General features: G+C 35.5%; 1 protein-coding gene across 1 annotated transcript in view; it reads right to left on the reverse strand.

Annotated features, from left to right (window-relative positions):
• Positions 1–20,932, reverse strand: part of MEIKIN (meiotic kinetochore factor) — a 126,994-nt gene that overhangs the window by 89,850 nt on the left and 16,212 nt on the right. The window contains exons 6-8 of the mRNA XM_045395088.3: positions 13,295–13,414; positions 8,347–8,386; positions 3,328–3,392 (exon numbers count right to left, since the gene is read on the reverse strand). Of these exons, the coding sequence (XP_045251023.2) occupies positions 3,328–3,392; positions 8,347–8,386; positions 13,295–13,414 (225 nt within the window). The remainder of the gene's footprint in view (positions 1–3,327; positions 3,393–8,346; positions 8,387–13,294; positions 13,415–20,932) is intronic.

A 20,932-nucleotide genomic window follows, 5' to 3' on the forward strand; every position in this document is an offset into this window, starting at 1 on the left:
ATTATTCAACATAGTATCGGAAGTCTTAGCTAGAGCAGTCAGACAAGAGAAAGAAATAAAGGGCATCCAAATTGTAAAGGAAGAAGTCAAATTATCTTTGTTTGCAGATGACATGATCTTATAATTAAAAGAAAAACTAAAGATTCCATCAAAAAACTAGTAGAACTGATAAATAAATTAGGAAAGTTACTGATACAAAATCAACATACAAAAATCAGTGGCATTTTCATATGCCAACTGTGAACAATCCGAAAAAGAAATCAAGAAAGTAATACCATTTACAAGAGCAACAAATAAACTAAAATATCTAGGGCTTAACCAAAAATCTGAAAGATCTCTACAATGAAAACTATGAAACACTGACACAAGAAATTGAAGAAGACAGTAAAAAATTGGAAAGATATTCCATGTTCATGGACTGAAAGAATCAATATTGTTAATATGGCCACACAACCCAAAGCAATCTGTAGGTTTAATGCAATCCCTATCAAAATACCAATGAAATTCTTCCCACAAATAAAACAAAGTACTAAAATTTATATGGAACACAAAAGACCCAGAATAGTCAAAGCTATCCTGAGCAAAAATAACAAAACTGAGAAATCACATTACTTGACTTTAAATTATACTATGGCACTACAGTAACCCAAACAGCATGGTACTGACATAAAAAACAGACACATAGACCAAGGAATCAGAAAAGGGAACCCATAGATAAATCTGTACATCTACACTGAACTCATTTTTTTACAAAGGTGCCAAGGACATTCTTTGGGGAAGGGCCAGTTTCTTTAATAAGGTGCTTGGAAAACTGGATAGCTACATGGAAAAGAATGAAACTAGACCCTTGTCTGTTGCCATATGAAAAATCAAATTAAAATGGATTAAAAACTTTAAGACCTCAAACTATGAAACTACTACAAAAAAAACATTGGGGAAAGTCTCTAGGACATTGGGCTGGGCAATGATATCTTGAGTAATACCCCGCAAACACAGGCAACCAAAGCAAAATGACAAATGAGATTACATCAAATTAAAATGCTTCTGCACAGCAAAGGAAACAATCAATAAAGTGAAAAGACAACCCATAGAATGGGGGAAAATACTTGCAAACTACTTCACCTAATTAGGGATTAATAACCAGAATATATAAGGAGCTCACACTACTCTATAGGAAAAACAAAAATCTAATAATCCAATTAAAAATGAGCAAAAGACCTAAACAGATATTTCTCAAAAGAAGACATACAAGTGGCAAACAGGTATATGAAAAGGTGCTCAATATCATTGATCATCAGAGAAATGCAAATCAAAACTACAATATCATATCATCTTACCCCAGTTAAAATGGCTTTCATCCAAAAGTCAGCCAATAACAGATGCTGGTGAGGATGCAGAGAAAAGGGAACCCTTGTATACTGTTAGTGGGAATGTAAATTAATATAACCACTATGGATAACTGTTGGGAGGTTCCTTGAAAACATAAAAATAGAGATATGATATGATCCAGCGATCCTACTGCTGAGTATATATGCAGAGATATCATATGATCCAGCGATCCTACTGCTGAGTATATATGCAAACGAAAGGAAATCAGTATATCAAAGAGGTATCTGCACTCCCACATTTGTTTCAGCACTATTCACAACAGCCAAGATTTGGAAGCAACCTAAGTGTCCATCAACAGATGAATGGATAAAGAAAACGTGGTACATAAACACAATGGAGTACTATTCAGCCATAAAAAAGAATGAGATCTTGTCATTTACAATAACATGACTGAAACTGAAGGTCATTATGATAAGTGAAATAAACCAGGCACAGAAGGACAAACATCGCTTGTTCTCACATATTTGTGGGATCTAAAATCAAAACAATTGAACTCATGGAGACAGAGAATAGAAGGATGGTTACCAGAGGCTGGGAAGGATAGTTGGGGAGGGTGAGTGGTTTGTAGGGAAGGTGGGGATAGTTAACGGGTACAAAAAAAAATAGTTAGAAAGAATGAATAAGACCTAGTATTTGCTAGCACAACAGGGTGACTGTAGTAAAAAATAATTTAATTATACATTTAAAAATAACTAAGAGTATAACTGTATTATTTGTAACTCAAAGGATAAATGCTTGAGGGCATGCATACCCTACTTACCCTGATACGATTATTATGCATCGAATACCTGTATTAAAATATCTCATGTAAGCCATAAACATATATACCATCTACGTATCCACAAATGTTAATAAAAAAATTTTTAAAAGAAATGTGTAAAAAAATCTCGAGAGTCAGAAGTGACTTATTTAATTTTAAATTTTAAGTTACCATATAAAAGTAAAGATACAAAAACATACAGAATTCAAGAATCCCTATTCTGCCCTACCATCAAGCTTTGTAAATATTTTCCACAGCTAAAGCGACACTTTTTATTGGGCAAAACCTAGGTAAAATCATGGTTGTTTTTGATACACTTACCACTTTCTTTTTAATTAGTGCTCATCTGTTATTCACACATTCCCTTATTCTTTGATATGTAAAACAAACCCTTCTTCCAATGCTAACCCTCCGGGGTAGAAGGTATTGCTCCTTCCAAGGATTTTGTGCTTTTACAAGATTAGTTTTCATCACTAGACTAATTTTGCTTAGAACAGAAAGTATATTAATTGTTTTATACATACAGTTCCTAACTTAATGTGTGGCATTTAGTAAATGCTCATTAAGATAACTTCTTAAAATGAAGATTATGCAAATATATATTCATACAAACATTTACAACCATCAACAGCAAAATCAGAAATTCTTCAAGTTTACTCTCAAATGGATGCTATAAAACTTGATGCAGGAAACACAGAAAAATCTGAGATACAGCAGAGGTTAATTAGGATGTAAATGTCTTGCTAAATTTATCCTAATTGTAAACTACATAAGGGTTAATAATGCAAGACACTTTGCTGATCCCTTTATTTTTCAATCATTATGCATAACTACAATATATGTTTACTTATTGTTCTCTCCTACAACTGAAATCTACAAGGGAAGGAAAAGTGCATCACTTCCACTAGTATACATAACAATGTCTAGTATGGAGTTCATATTCATTAAATGTTTATTAAATGAATAAATGATTGATGCTGTGGGGACAGTTAAGACCCACTTTCTGATCCCACATATCTTCATTTCTTAAATACAACCAAGCTAAAAAGTACTCGGTTCACTGGGCTACTAACTTTGTTAATAATGCATGTTGCAGGTAGCAAAAATAAATACAGAACCATGTATTTTAACAGAAGTATTACAATTACTACAGAAAAAATTAGTTTCATATTTATTACCTGATTCTGAATTTGAAGCACACTTTGCTTTTGGAGACACATTTTGATTTGCTACTGTCATCAATCTATAACAAGAACAAACTAGTTAGTGGTATTTTCTAAATCTTTCAGTAACTTTCAAAAATCCTCAAATAATATTTAAAATAAAGATATTTATTTGTGATTAATTATCCTGTGGGAAAATATACAGTTGCTGAGAAAAATGTTACAGTATTTATATGAACAAATAGGTTAATTAAAAAGGCAACATATTTATACATATATGAGTGTGAAGCAATATGTGTAGAGGACAGGGCATAGTGTTTAGAATAAGACAGACCTTGCTTTAAACCCCAGTTCCACTACTCACACTTGAGTGGCCTTTGGAAAGCTACTTAGCCTGCCTTGAGTCTTGGTTACCTCATTTATGCAAAAGGGATAGCAATCCTGTTTTCTAAGATTCTTATGGAAAGAATTTTAAGACACATGACAGATTGATGATGATGATGATGATGATGGTATTATTATTATTATTGAAAGAGGGTCTTGCTCTGTTACCCAGGCTAGACTGCAGTAAAAGATGTTTTTGAAATTAATATCCTGGGTTTTTTTTGTACTTCTACAAACTAGACCACCCCCAATTCTATCTAAATGTGTAGGAAAGGACTAGCTATCACAAAAGGAATAAATACCAAAGGATCAAAGCTCAGCCTTTGACCACAAAAATGGGATTTCTGAGTCCCTAGCAAGAAAATGCAGTTGAAAACCAAATGTGAGAAGGGGATTTTCTAAATTTCAATACTGATTAATTGAATAGTTGAACTCAATAAACAGAAACAATTTTATTCTTTCATATTTCCCTTTAAACGTATCCTGTCAGAATAGTAATTTCTTGCCCTGAATGAACTTCCAGGTGGATTTCTTTTTACTAATGCCTTTCTGGCATTCTCTTGTAATAAGTAGCTATTTTTAGGTAACACAAAGTTTGGTGTAATATTACAAATCCAAACTCTTCTTATGCAATTTAAATTTTTTCCTTTTCTCAGCTTGGGCATGATTTAGACTCAGAATATGCTGTGGGAAGAGCAACCACTATTGGTTTTGTCTCTGTTTCTTGTTCTTTTCCCTTGCCTATTTGGAAACTACACTTTGGTTTCCCCTGGAAGTGAATTATAGGAAAGGAGTTTTAGAAATGTACAGGAAAGGTCTTTTTCAATCTTGACTGAACAGTTATGGGCCATTGGTATCTCTAGGATACGACAGGTAATCAAATGTGGACTCTTTCAAACCTGAAGTATTCTGAAGGGTTCTTTGGAGGTTTACCTGTCACTGGAACTCTACCTACCACTGGAGCTCTCTCACTTGCTGCTTTTTATCACCTCCTCAGCTTTTGCCTTTGATGACAGAACCTCCAACTGCTTTTGAGTGAGGTTACTTCATCCTTTGCAGGAAGTCATATTGGGCATAATCGCTTTCAAGATGATCCATAATTAGCCCCATTCTATGGAATCCATATTTGGCCTATTGGCATTATGCACAAATCTTTGTCATGTCAAACTCTGGAAGAATATCTAGCTTTCTCTTTATTCTGCCATTCCAAAGCACCTAACAGACCCTCTTGCCTTTAGACTTTTCAGGTATGAGTCAGAAAGTAACTCCCAGGGACATATGTTGAACCTTCCAAATGGTCCTCTTGGAGCTTCCTTTCTTGTATTGAGGTGAGGGAGAAGTCTCCTCGCTCCATATGACACCAATAATAGCTCTTATCAAAGAAATATGTATTCTTGAACTTTTCATCTTTTTCTTAGCCTTTTCTTAGTTTGAAGATGAGTAATAAGCTAATGCTGGTAGAATTGGGTTTTGACCTCACCTTTTACAAACTCCACATAGATAATTCTACACAGAATAAGGAATGGGAGTACTTGTCAATGATTTGTTTTCATCAGTAAGGCAATTGTCCAAACTCTAAGACAACATGAAAACCACATTTAACATTTTGCTACATTCCTCAAGTTCCTATTAACATATGTAAGTTAAAACACAACTACAGAATTCTACTATTAGCCATTGCTATGGTTTGAATGTTTGTCTCCTCCAAAATTCGTGTTGAAATTTAATCCCCAATGTGGCAGTATTGAGAGACAGGGACTTTAAGAGGTGACTGGATCATGAGTGCTCTGCCTTCATAAGTGGATTAAGCCATTCATGGATTAATGAAGTAATGGATTAATATGTTATCATGGGAATGGTATGATTGGCTTTACAAGAGGAAAAAGAGACACCAGAGCTACTATATTCAGTCGTTCAGTCCCTTTGCTATGTGATGCCCTGTGCCACTTCAGGACTCTGCAGAGAGTCCCCACCAGCAAGAAGGCCCTCACTAACTGCAGCCCCTTGACCTTAGAATTCTTAGCCTCCATAACTGTAAGAAATAAATTCCTAGCCAGGCATGGTGGCACATGTTTGTAGTCCTATTTACTCAGGAGGCTGACTGAGGCTGGAAGATCACTTGAACCCAGGAGTTTAAGGTTACAGTGAGCTATGATGGTGCCACTGCACTCCAGCCTGGGCAACAGAGTAAGACTCTGTTTCTAAAAAAAAAGAAAGAAGAAAGAAAGGAAAGAAGGAAGGGAGGAAGAAGATGGACAGACAGATGGAAGGAAGGAGAGAGAGAGGGAGGGAGGGAGGGGGAGAGAGAGAGAAAGAAAAAGAGAAGAAAAAGAAAAGAAAAAGAAAAAGGAAGGTGGTGGGAGAAGGGGAAGGGGAAGGAAATGAAAGGAAAGAAATTCTTTTTCTTTATAAATTACCCAGTTTCAGGTGTTTTGTAATAAGCAACAGAAAACAGACTAAGACAACCATATGATACAGAAAAAGCTAAGGAAGTTAACAAAGATAGATCTCTCCTCCACACCTTCCAGTCTACAGCATTATTCCAAAGAGAAGTGGGGCAAAGACTTAGGAAACAAGCAGACAATGGGAGCTGACTTTTCTCCTCAAGGCCCAAATATGGAGACGGGGTAATAAATGGGAGGATGACATTAGAAGAGGTGAAGAGAAAGCCAAAAGGAGAGGGGGTATGTACTAACTCCCTGTTTAGAACTCTAGGAGATGTCCATACAGGGTGGAAACAACATAACAAGAAGAGCTGGGGATGTTTAGGCAGAGAGGGGGCATCAGTTAGCTCTCCTGAGATTCTCTTAATGCCTGGGCATTGAGAACAAGTTCTCAAGGTTCCGTACACCAAGAGCAATGAAGAAAGTGGCCAAATTTACAGCCAAAACACCTGGCATAGGAGTGCTGTGGTGAGGTGACTCTACTACAAAGGTTGTAGAAAGCCACCTAATCAAAGTCTGGATACAGGACTTCAGTGAGACACAAAGGGTTTGGGAGAGCAACAAAAACCAAGGTGAGGTAAAATCAGCAATGGAGGACCTTAGGTCCTAAATAAGGCCTTAAGTTTATGAGTCAATGATTTTTTCAGTGGAGTCCAGACCTGGTATAGAACCAGTCTAGAAGTCTTGCAGCAAGAATCAGTAAAAATCCAGAGACAGTTATGGGATTCCAGATACCCTCAGATCCTAACCTTACCTTTTCCCCAGCACTGCTACAAGGCTACGTAAGGTCTGCCACTATTCCTACACACTTACATTTAGGGTGACTATTTGTCTAAACTGGAACATTTCTGAGAGTACAAGGGTACTCTGTTAAGAATAATGTCAGAAAAACAGGCATATACTGAGACTGCCCAGGCAGATAAAGGGGTATGATCGCTTACCAATATGCCATTCTTAGGACTATGGAATGGGGAGAAAATCTAAGGTTCAGCATTCACCCAAAAAGGACTTCTGACCGGAAGTAAATGGATGACAATAAGTAAGTTTAACTCATTATTTCCCAGCTAAATAGGGGAGAAGGGTGATGAGGGTTTAAGAGAAGTTTAGATGAGTTGTTTTAAAAAATAAATGAAGCTATATTTTCTTTGCACATATAAGTGGTAGGTTTTATTTTTCAAAGAGAGGTCAGTATTTAGGTGAGACAGGAAATAGTCTCAGATACACATAATCAAGTGTTTTATTACATGTGCTCCATTTCAATACATAGACAACAGTCATTAAAGTGGATCTGCAAAGAAGTTATAGCAATATAAATAAAACCCCCTTTCTCCATTAGCTACTATGTCAAAGTTGTAGGGGTTTTACTTTGTGAATGTGCTACTTAAATAAAGAGAATACCAGATGTCTAGTAGACAATAGGCGCTCAAATCTGGTATCATTATTATCCAAATACCATTCTATCCTCCTTAAGAATGTATTATATTATAAATTGCGGAAGGAATTTTTTTAAGTGACTCCATCATCATCTCTGGTGACCTTAGTCATTTATATTTACAATTTTCACTGTCATTTACTGAAGGACAATTCACCCAAAAACAACAGTAACAGATTTTATTTTCTTCAGAAAATTCTCACCATTTAGATACAGGAATATTCATAAAGAGGCTATCATACTAACGCTACTCTCTTCTCACGCTACATACATTTCCCAAGGAGACAACTATGCCTTCAGCCCAGGACTTTTCCCTTGCTCTCTGGGCTGGGCCATCCAACTCATTGTTGGACACCTCCACTTCAAAGTGCTGTCGGTACCTCAGTGTTACCCCAACCCACTCCTGCTTTTTCATTTGTGTTCCCTCACCTAGTGAATAAGTTTTCATCCAATTTCCTAAGTCAGAGGGCTGAGGGCCAACTTGGATTTTGACTTCTTCCAATCTGTCATTAAAAACCATTGACTATCCCTCTTGAATTTTTCTCAAACTTTTCCTTTTTGCTATCATTGCTGAGGGCAGAGATTTTGTTTTTAATCAATTTCAATTTTGTTCACTACTATATCTCTAGCAATTACAACAGTCCTGACATATAGTGAGTCCTCAACAAATAATAAATGAACACCTGAGTTTGTGGACTAACAATCATATTTGCTATATAACTATTATAATACAGGGTTTCAGAAGCTCAACAATTTTAAGATTTTAATTCTTACGTTTCTCTGTGGCATTTCTGATAGTCTTCTGAAGAGGTACCTAGGAAAGAAAATAAAAGCAATCTATTAGAAATATAATTTGAAGACAAACCAGAGGCTAAAATTAGGTAAAAATGAATATTTCCCCCCAAGTGCAGTTTATTTTTATAACTTTTTAAATATTGTTTTTTTTTGTCTGTCACTTAAATTAGGTAAAAATATTTTCAAAATATCAAAGTAAAAAAATGTTGCAAAATGTTACGAGATACAGGAGTCTCTCCCTTGTATTTGAATAGTTCTTTATAATTTTTGAAGTCTTTTTACATGTATTATCTTACTTGATTCTTACAACAATCCTGTCAGGTAAATATATCAATTTATTATCCCCATTTTACATATAAGAAAAAAATAACTGGTCAGATTACAAAACTAGGCTGGGTACAGTGGCTCACGCCTGTAATCCTAACACTTTGGGGAGCCAAGGCAGGTGGATCACCTGAGGTCAGGCGTTCAAGACCAGCCTGGGCAACAAGGTGAAACCCCGTCTCTACTAAAAATACAAAAATTAGCTGGCCGGGGTGGCACACGCCTGTAATCCCAGCTATTTGGCAGGCTGAGGCACCAGAATTGCTTGAACCCAGGAAGTGGAGGCTGCAGTGAGCCGAGACTGCGCCACTGCACTCCAGCCTGGGCAACAGAGTGATACTCTGTCTCAAAAAAATAAAAAAATAGAAAACTAATAGTCAAATACTAGTCCAATACCAAATATATAGAAACGCATACTAGTAGATTGATTAGTCAAGAGAATTTCTGCCAGCCAACATTTGACTGCCTCAGGTACATTAAGATGTTAATAGAAATATAAAGAACCATGGGTATAGTTATCTAAAGAAATTAAAACCTTTAGTGGCTTTGGTACTTTGCTTATGTTAGATTAGGATTTTTAAATCTCACAAATTAAAGAGGAGACAAAGTGAATGATGCCTTTAAGCATTTCCTCAAAGGGAGGTTCTCAAAACATATACAGTGGACCCTTATCATCTAGCATCTATTCTGTTTTTGCTGGTAAGAGTTGCCTCGTTTTTTTTCCCTGATGGTCCAGGCATAGCCTATAACTCAATGCTGTGAGAGCCCTGTATCTCCCTGGACAAAGTGACTGGTTCAGGGAAAGGCATATAAACTAATGAAGCCCATGTGTAAGGTCCAGGACTTCAGTTCAAATTGTTGGGAAAGAGAAGCACTTTTTTCAATGTATTGTGAGTATGTAAGCCCAGAGCCAGCAAAAGTTGCTCCAAGAAGGGACTTGTCTGAGAGCATAACTGACATAGAGGGATCCTGAGCCAGGGGATAGAGAGGAATTGGATCCTACCAATATCATTTGAAACCCTGGATCAAATTGCCTATGTACCTGATTTATTGCTGAATTTTTCAGGTACATGTGGTAACAAATTCCCTTTTTAACCTAATACTGTTAGTTTTTTGACATTTGCAATGGACAAGAATCCTTACCAAAACATTTGCTAAAGAGACAGGCTGCTTCTTTGAGAACTTTATTTCAGCAAAGGAGTTGCCAAACTAAACATAAAACAGAAGACAAGGCCTTCAAACACTAGAAATATTGCCATCTAGACAGCTATCAACTTTCCAATAAAGGACCCCTAACTCAATGTTCTTTGACAAATATGACCCTTTCTTAGTGGCACGCTCTAATAGATGGGCTGCCAATATCCATTCCTACTCCCCTTCTTCATTTTCCTTGCCTTCTACCACAATAGAGGATAGGAAAGCAAAATACTTGGTTTCTCAGCCTCCCTGGTGGTAGATAAATGCATGACCCAGTTCTGGCCAATAGACCAAAGTAGAAGTCAGCTGGGAATTTCTAGGAAAGCTTTTCTTCTTTCAATAAAAGGATACATGTGGCGCTCAGCCTTCTCTCATTCTTTCTACCAGGAACATGGCTGTGACACCTAGAGTTTAGCAACCACCTTGCAACTATGGGGTAACAAACCAACACACTTGGTTGTATGTTGACATAAGACCCTATGATCTTGATGATATTAGTGAGTTGCTACATAGCTCTGGGCTGGTATGGGAGAAACATAAACCCAATATAAATTTAAAAAATTTTGCATGACAAAAAATACCATGAACAAAAAGACAACCAACAAACTGGGACAAAATATTCATAATATATACCACAGACAAAAAGCCAATATTCTTCAAATAAAAATGGCCCTTAAACATATGAAAAATGTTTAAACTCACATGTAATTATGAAAATGCAAGTTAAAATAGCACAGAGATACTATTTGTCACCTTTGAGAGTAGCAAAATTTAAAAAAAAATGACAGCATATTCTGTTGGTAAGGATATAGGGAGACCAGCACTTTAACACACTGCTGTTTGGAATGCAAACTGTTATAATCCTTCTGGAGGAAAATTTGGCAATATCCAATAAAATGATAACCTTCTGACCCAGCTATCCTACCTCTGGAAATCTACCTTGAAGATACACTGCCAATAACATGAAAATATATATCATAAGTTTATTCATTGTGTATTGTTTATAATGGCAAAATATTGGGGAAAAACCTAAATACCCAATATATAGGTATTTTTGAATAAACAAAAGTACATCCACAGAGTGGAGTACTATGCAGCTGTAAAAAATAAGAGGAAGATCTCTATGTAAACTGATGTGGAGTGATTTCTAGTACATACTGTTAGGTGGAAAAATCAAAGTGAAAGAAGAGTAGCTATATAGCATGGTACCCTTCATGTAACAAAGAAGAGGATATAAAGAAATACATTGAGATCTCCTCATTTGTACAAAAGAAACACAGGAAGGATAAGCCAAAAACTAAAAAGACCAGTTACCCACAGTGGGTAAGTGAGAAAGGGGTAGAAAGAAGAGAAGAATGGTAGCAGGAAGAAGGAGAAAGTGATAATTTTCTGAGAATATCTTTTTATATAGCTATGACTCTAAAACCATAGTAATATTTCATATTCCTAAATACATACACAAAACCAAACAGGACAGGTGAATGCAAAAGTGAATCAATAACAAATGAGTATAGCTATACATATTACAAGTGAATAACTTCTCATATGTTAAGGGAGGTGGGGAGAAAATGAACTTACATAACTTTGGAAAATTAGTATTTTGACTGGATGCTGTAATGCTAAAGACAAAAAGAACTGTATGCAAATGCTGTAATTTATTTACTTAAATGTGTTTCTTACAGGGGCCTGGGTTAACACTTCTGAAACTACTCTATATATACTAGAAATAAATAAATAAATAAATATACAAATAAATAAATAAATGAATGAACGTATGATGAAAGTATTGGATTTCAAACCATAGAATAAATATCCATGAGTCTACACTGAATTAGTAATCAAATAAATAAACAAATGGCAGAAAAGAGAAAGTTCTTCTTTTACAGTAGAATTCCAATTAATAAAAGTAGCAGTAAAGCATAGAATAAAAAATCACCATTGGACAAACACCACAGTAATAAAGGTTGAAGTCAACTGGCTGCTCTGATGGCTGCTAAAATTAGTGAAATACAGTTTCAGAAGAAAGAGAGTTTACAGTCTCAAACTATCTTTTTGTAGATATTCAAAAATTACAAAGAGAAAACAGCAATTTTTAATTGGAGAAATTCAGCAGATACCACCTTAACCAAATGATGAAATTTAACATCACCAGTAATAAGACATAATATTCTTCAAATAAAAATGAGAGGACAACATGAACCCTTTGATACGATATGATACACTGCAAAGGCACAACATAATTTCTGTGGTACTCTTACCAAAAACTACATAACTTCATTCCTTTTTTTTTTTTTTCCCAGAAGATCCATATTCTGTCACCCAGGCAGAAGTTCAGTGGTACAAACATGGTTCACTATAGCCTTGACCTCCTGTGCTCAGGTGATCCTCTCATTCTCCCACCTCAGCCTCCTGAGTAGCTGGGACTACAGGCGTGCACCACCACATCTGGCTCTTTTATTTTTTGTAGAGATACAGGTCTCACTATGTTGCCCAGGCTGGTCTCGAACTCCTGGCCTCAAGCAGTCCTCCCACATCAGTCTCCCAAAGTGCTGGGATTACAGGTGTCAGCCACTGCACCCAGCCATAACTTCATTCCTATCATGAGGAAACATCAAGACAAATCCCAACCAAGGGACATTCTACAAAATAACTCATCAGTAATCTGAAAGACTGAGGAACTATTACAAACTGCAGGAGACGAGGGAGAAGTAACAATTAAATGTGACATGGGATCCAGGATGGATCATGAAACAGAAAAAAGAAAGACTAAACGAAAAGTCTAAAAATAGTTCAAAATAAAAAGTTATAAAAGGCTGAGTGCAATGGCTCATGCCTATTATCTCAGCACTTTGGAAGGCCAAGGTAGAAGAATTGCTTGAGGCCAGGAGTTTGAGACCAGCCTGGGCAACATAGCGAGACTCCATCTCTACAAAAAATTGTTTAAATTACTTGTTGTGCCCGGGAGCAGTGGCTCACACCTGTAATCCTAGCACTTTGGGAAGCCAAGGCAGGCAGATCACCTGAGGTCAGGAGTTCAAGACTAGCCTGGCCAACATGGTGAAACCCCATCTCTACAAAAATACAAAAATTAACTGGGTGTGGTGGCACGCACCTGTAACCCTAGCTACTAGGGAGGCTGAGGCAGGAGAATTGCTTGAACCTGGGAGACAGAGGTTGCAGTGAGCCTAAATTGTGCCACTGCACTCCAGCCTGGGCAAAACAGTAAGACTCTGTCTCAAAATAAATAAATTTAAAAAGTAAACTAAACATACTTCTGCTATTATTAGATATTATCTGTAGCCAAAGGTAATCCAACTGATAAACTTAGCTTAGAAATCATTCAAGAGAAAAAATCCTTTGCTTTTCCAACATAGATAAGAAATGTTCCCCCGTGTGTGCAACTCACTTAAAATTGCAGAGACATTTGAAAACTGTGGTGCCTTCTCTATCGCTACTGCTTTACTGGTATCCAGAAGAGTAGAATTCTTCCACTGCATGTGTTCTTCCAAGTTGGGACACTCCCAGTCTAAAACAGCAGAGAAGAAATAGCGTAAGACTTTAAACAGCAGCCTACAAATGATGGGTTCCTTCCTACCCCACCTTAGGTCCCCAGCCCATACCAAATGATGGTATTATAATTGAAGGTTTTGGATGAGACAGAAAAAAAATAAGCTTTGACAGATCAATATACTAAATAATCTATGGTCTATTCTGGTTCTTTTACCCTGCCTTCCTTTCTAGACTTTTCCACCATAAGGATTATTGATCTAAGAGACAGGTAGCACACGTGTGAACTGCTTGTTATATTTTATATATGTTATACCTATGTACCATTAAAAATCACATCACTAAATAACATACAGTCAGCCCTTTGTATCTATGAGTTCCACATCTGTGGATTCAACCAACCATGGACTGAAAATATTCAGGAAAAAATTGCATCCATACTCAACATACACAGTCTTTTTTTTCTTGTCATTATTCTCCAAACAATACAGTATAACAACTATTTACATAGCATTTACATTGTATTAAGTATTATAAGTAATCTAAAGATTATTTAAAGTATATAGAAGAATGTGCATAGGTTACATGCAAATACCATGCCATTTTATATCAGGGCCTTCAGCATCCACAGATTTTGGTATCCAAGGGAGGTTTTGGAACCAACCTCCATGGATACCAAGGGACAAACTGTACATAAACTGCTATTACTTAATATCAGTTTTAAGCTTTCTAGTGATTTCCCACTATGGAAGAATAAGACTATTCCCTGTATATTCGCCCACCCCACCTTTCCTACCCCTCCCATTGTATCTATAGTGTTATATCATATATTAAGTTAGATCAATATTCATATAGACATATGATGATAAAATGTTTATAAAAATGCTGTTTACTCTGGTGGTATATCAAAACCACCTTTTGTTTTTCCTGGAGTCAATACAAGTCCCTTTCCTCATCTGTTTAGTTTTATACATACACACACACATACACACACACTCTTTTGAGACAGTCTTGCTCTGTCGCCCAGGCTAGAGTGCAGTGGTGTGATCTCGGCTCATTGCAACCTCCGCCTCCTAGGTTCAAGTGATTCTCCTGCCTCAGACACCTGAGTAGCTGGGATTACAGGCACCCACCACCATGCCCGGCTAATTTTTGTATTTTTGTAGAGACAGAGTTTCGCCATGTTGGCCAGGCTTCTCTCGAACTCCTGACCTCAAGTGATTCGCCCGCCTCAGCCTCCCAAAGTGCTGTGATTACAGGCATGTGCCACCACTCCTGGTCTCTATACATGTTTTAATCTATTTAATCTCAAACACTACCAAATTGCATAAATCCATTCCATTTATTCCACTCCCTGGTGTTTTAGAATTTCATAATGCTGTGCCTTGGTGTTTTTCATCTACCGTACTAGGCACACTATGGTCCTTTTAACCCAGAAACTCACAATTTATAGCTCAAAAAATGTTCTTGAATATTTACTGATAATTTTCTTCCCTTTTTTCCATTATCTTTTCCTGGATCTCCTATTGTTTGACGTTGGATTTCATATACTGTTCTTATATTTTTTTCTCTAAATTTTAATCTTTTTTTCTTTATTTTCTCCTCTTTTTCCCTCCTTTTTTTCTTACGATTTTTTTTTTCTGGTAAATCTCAACTTAATATTTTAATCCCTTTACTGAGTTTTCCATTCTGCTATTGTATTTCATTGTTCTTAGAACAGCCTCTTTTTTATAGCATCCTATTCTTATTTAATGGATAAAATATACATTTTCTTATCTCAATGAAGATTTTTAAAAATATTTTCCTCTCCTTGTTCCTATTTCTCCTTGATTCTTTTTCCTCCTACTTAATTTCCTTGTTTCAAGATTTTTAAATTTTAAAAGTTTAAACATTTTAATTTTTAAAATTCCTTCTCTCTTATAAAAGGAATTTTAAAAATTCCTTTTATAGTTAGAACACTTAACATGAGATCTACACTCAAACTTTTAAGTGTTGTTAACTAAAGGCACAGCATTCTATAGCAGCTCTCTAGAGCTCACTTCTACATGTGTAAGTGAAACTTAATATGGATTGATAGCAACTCCCAATTTTCCCTTCCTGCAAGATCCTGTCAAACATCATCCTACTCTCTGCTTCTATGAGTTTGGCTATTTTAGATAACTTATATAAGTGGAAATATCAAGTATTCGACCTTCTGTGACTGGCTTATTTCATTTAACATAACGTCCTCAAGGTTCATCCGTGCTGTCACAAATTGCAGGATTTCTTTCTTAAGGCTGAATAATATTCCATTGCATTTATACATCACATTTTCTTTATCCATTCATCTATCAACAAACATTAAGGTTTTTTCCACATCTCGGCTACTATGAATAATGCTGCAGTGAATAAGGGAGTGCTAATATCTCTTTGAGATCCTGATTTTAATTATTTTGGATATTCACACAGGGACTGATGGACCACATGGTCATTCTGTTTTCAATTTTTAGAGACACCTCCATACTGTTTCTATAGCTGCTGTGCCATTTTATAGTCCCACCTACAGTGTACAAGGGTTCTAAATTATCCACACCCTTGCCAACATTTGTTATCTTTTGTTTTTGTTTTTTGGTAATAGCCCTTTTAACAAGTGTGAGGTGATACTGTGGTTTTGATTTGCCTGTTTCTGATGATTAATGATGTTGAGCATTTTTTCATATGCTTGTTGGCTATTGCTGCTGCTGCTTTGGAGAAATATCTATTCAAGTTATTTGTCTATTTTTTAAATCAGGTTGTCTTTTTTGTTTAGTTTTGCTATTCAGTTATAAGAGTTCCTCATGCATTTTAGTTATTTACTCCTTTATCAGATATATGATTTACAAATATTTTCTTCCATTTTGGTATGTTGTCTCTTTACTCTGTTGTTTCTTTTGCTGTTCAGAAGCTTTTGCTGTGCAGAAGTGATAATGTCTCACTTGTTACTGCTCTTGTTGCCTACACTTTTGGTATCATATCCATGAAATCACTGCTAAGACTAATGTTATGAAGCTTTTCCCCTATGTTTTCTTCTAGGAGTTTTATATGTAAGTATTTAATCCATTTTGAATTACTTCTTGTGTATTAGTGTCAATGTCCAATTTCATTACTTTGTATGTGGATATTCAGTTTTCCCAACAGCATTTGTTGAAGAAAGTATCCTTTCCTCATTGTGTATTCTTGGTACTCCATCCTGTCAAAGATAAGTTGGCCATATATGTATGGATTCATTTATCTTATGACAGTACCATACTGTTTGAATTACTATAGCATCACAATGTATTTTGAAATCAGGAAGTATGATGTTCCTACTTTGTTCTTCTCAAGACTGTTTCGGCTATTTGAGCTTCTTTGTAGTTCCATATACACTTCAGGGTTGCTTTGTTATTTCTATTAAAAAATGCCATTGAGATTTTGATAGAGATTGCATCCAATTTGTAGACTGCTTTGGGTGTATGGATATTTTAACAATATTAAGTCTTTCAACTCATAAACACGGGATGTGCGTCCATTTCTTTTTAAATTTTATTCATCATTGTTTTTCAGCATACATATCTTCTACTTAAGTTTATTCCTAAATATTTTATACTTTTTGATGATATTATAAATGAGATTGTTTTATTTCCTTTTCAGGTAGTTTATTGCTAGTATATAGAAACACAACTGATTTTCGTATGTTGATTTTATAATCCACAATTTTACTGAATTCATTTAATCGTTCAAATATGTTTGTTTGTGTGTGTGTGTGTGTTTTTTTTTTTAGACAGAGTCTCACTCTGTCACCCAGGAACCCGGCCCACTGCAACCTCCACCTCCCGATTAAAGCAATTCTCCTGCCTCAACTTCCTGAGTAGCTGGGACTGCAGACGCCTGCCACCACGCCCAGCTCATTTTTGTATTTTTAGTATAGAAGGGGTTTCACCATGTTGGCCAGGCTGGTCTTGAACTCCTGATCTCATGTGATGTGCCCGCCTCGGCCTCCTAAATTGCTGGAATTACAGGTGTGAGCCACCACATCCGGCCTTATGGTGTCTTTAGAGTGTTTTACATATAAGATCATGTCATCTGCACAAACAGATTATTTTACTTCAATTTAGACGCTTTTTATTTTTTTGTTGCCTAATTGCTGTGACTAGGACTATGCTGAATAAAAGTATTCAGCATACGTCCTGATCTTAGAGGAAGAGCTTTCAGTTTTTTACTACTGAGTATGATGTTAGCTATGGGCTTCTCATATACTGTCTTTATTATGTTGAGGTAATTGCCTTCTGTTCCTAGTTTGAGAGTTTTCATCATAAAAGATGTTGAATTTTGTCAAATCCTTTTGCTGTATCTATTGAAATTACTGTGTAATTGTTACCCTTCATTCTGTTAAAGTAGTGTTACACTTTAGTTGATTTTTGTATTTGGAACCATCCTTGCATTCCAGGGATAAATGCCACTTGGTCATGGTGTATGATCCTTTTAATGTAGAGATGAATTTGAATTGCTAGTATTTTGTTGAGGATTTTTGCATCTATGTTTATCAGGGATATTGTCTTATAGTTGTCTTTGCTTGTAGTATTTACCTCACTTTAGTATGAGGGTAATGCTGGCCTCAAAGAATTAGTTTGAAAGTGTTTTCTCCTCTTTAATTTTTAAGAAGAGTTTAAGAATAGTTTAATAAAGACCATATATAAGAACTGGAATTAAATATTCTTGAAATGTTTGGTAGAATTCACCAGTGAAGCCATCTGGTCCTGGACTTGTCTTTGTTGGAAGGTTTTTGATTGCTTGTTCAGTCTCCTTACTAGTTATAGGTCTGCCCAGATTTTATATTTCTTCATGACTCAGTCTTAATAGGTTATATGTTTCTAGGAATTTCTTCTTTCCTTCTAGGTTATTCAATTTATTGTCCTATAATTGGGCATGGTAGTCTCATGATTATTTTTGTTTCTGTGGCATCAAGTATAATGTTTCATCTTGCACTTTGAATTTTATTGAGTCTTCTTTTTTTCTTAATCTAACTAAAGGTTTGTCAAATTTGTCCTTTCAACAAACCAACTCTTAGTTCCACTGATTTCTATTTTTTTCGATTCTCTGTTCCATTTATTTCTGCTCTAAACTTTATTTCCTTCTATCTGATAATTTTTGGCTGTTCATTCTTTTTTCTAGTTCCTTGAGGTGTAACATTAGCTTATTTGAAATGTTTCTTTTTAAATGTAGTTATTGCTATAAAATTCCCTCAGTACTGCTTTTGCTATATTCCACGTTTTAATACATTGTGCTTTTGTCCAAAGATATTTTCTAATTTCCCTTTTGATTTCTTCTTTGACTCATTGGTTATTCAAGAGTATGTTAAATTTCCACATATTTGTGAATTTTCCAGTATTCCTTCTACTACTGATTTCTAGTTTTATTCCATTGTGGTCAGAAAAGATACTTGGTATGTTTTCAATCTTCCATTTGTTAAGACTTGTTTTGTGACATAACATGATCTATTATGGAGACTGTCCTATCTGTGCATGAGAGAAATATATATTCTGCCACTGTTGGGTAGAATGTTTTATATACATATTAGGTCCATGTTGTCTATAGCACTGTTCAAGTCTGCTGCTTGCTTACCTGTTTTCTGTCTGAATGTTCTATCCATTGTTAAAAGTGGGTTATATTGAATTATCCCACAATTATTGTATTACTATTTTTCCCTTCAGTTCTGTCAATGTCTGTTTTATTTATTTAGATGCTGATGTTGGGTGCATACGTATTTATAACTGTATATCTTCCTGGCGAATTTACCTTTTTATTCTTATTTTTGTTCTTCTTTGTCTCTCATGACTGTTTTAGATTTGAAGTCTATCTTGTCTGACACAAATATAGCCACCCCTGCTCTCTTTTGGTTACCATTTGTATGGAATATCTTTTTCCATCTCTCCATTTTTAGTGTATGTATCTTTAAATCTAAAGAGGGTCATTTGTAGACATCACATCATTAGATCTTGTTCTTTTATCCATTCAGTCACTCTGTGTTTTGATTAGGAAGTTTAACTTATTTAAAGTAATTATTGGTAGGTAGGGACTTAACTATTGTCATTTCACTAATTGTTTCTCTCTTGTAATTCTTTTGTCCCTTTTTCCTTTAGTGCTGTCTTCCTTTGTGTTCCATTGCTTTTTGTATATATCGATAAAGGTTTTCTTTTTCTTCTTTTGTGATTCTTCCATAGGAATTCCGTTTATGTTGACCATGGGGCTTATGTAAAATCTTATATAGTAACAGTCTAAGCTGATAACTTAATTTCAATTGCATACAAAAACTACACTTCTACTTCTCCCCCTCTTGCACTTTATTCATGTCACAATTTATATATTTTAGTTGTATTATTAACATCTTCAGTTAGTTTTTGACATTTTTATCTTTTAACTCATATACTAGAACTAAAAGTGATTTAATTCTGGTATACTACTATAACAATATTACTGTATTCTGTACAGTATTACAATTACTATTACATTACTATTGTAATAGTAAACTACTATAAAGAATTGGTGAGCTTGAGGACAGGTCATTTTTAAAGACTCCAAAAGCAATTGCAAGAAAAACAAAAATTGACAAATGGGACATAATTAAATTGAAGAGCTTAACAGTAAACTACTATTACAATATTACTGTATTCTGTATTTATCTATATATTTACCTTTACCAAGGAGTTTTATACTTTCATGTTACTGTTTAGCATCCTTGAGTTTCAACTTAAATAACTCCTTTCAGCATTTCTTGTAAGGCAGGTCTAGTCGTAGTAAATTCCCTCAGCTTTTGTTTGTCTGGGAAACTCCTTGTCTCTCCATTTTTGAAAGACTGTTTTCCTGGGTGTACTGTTCTTGATTGACTTTTCTTTCAGCACTTTGAATATATCATCCCATTCTCTCTGATCTGTAAGGTTTCTGCTGAGAAATCCACTCATAGTTTTATGGCAGCTCCCCTGTACATGTCAAGTCACTTTTTACTTGCTGCTTTCAAATTTTTCTTTATATATGGCTTTTGACAATTCAATTATAATGTTTCTCAGCATAGATTTCTTAGATTCCTTCTACTTGGGTCACTTGGGCTTCCTGGATCTAAACGTCCATTTAATTCCCCAGATTTGGGATGATTTTAGCCACTATTTCTTTGATTACACTTTCAAGTCCTTTCTCTCTTCTTCTCTGGGACTCCCATATTGCAAATGTTGGTCTGCTTGATAGTGGCTCACAAATCTCTTAGGATTTCTTCAATCTTTTCATTCCTTTTTCTTCACTAATGGCATAATACTAAATGACCTTTATTTTTCTTCTAAATTTTACTTTAGATATAGGAGGTACACATGCAGGTTTGTTACATGGGTAAACTGTGTGTCACTGGGGCTTGGTGTACAAATGATTTGTCACCCAGATAGTGAGCACAGTATTCAATAGGTAGTTTTTCAATCTTCACCCTCTTTCTACCCTCCAACCTCAAGTAAGCCCCAGTATCTACTGTTCCCTTCTTTGTATCCATGTGTACTCA

Source organism: Macaca fascicularis, chromosome 6 (assembly GCF_037993035.2).
Source record: "Macaca fascicularis isolate 582-1 chromosome 6, T2T-MFA8v1.1".
Lineage (NCBI taxonomy): Eukaryota > Metazoa > Chordata > Mammalia > Primates > Cercopithecidae > Macaca > Macaca fascicularis.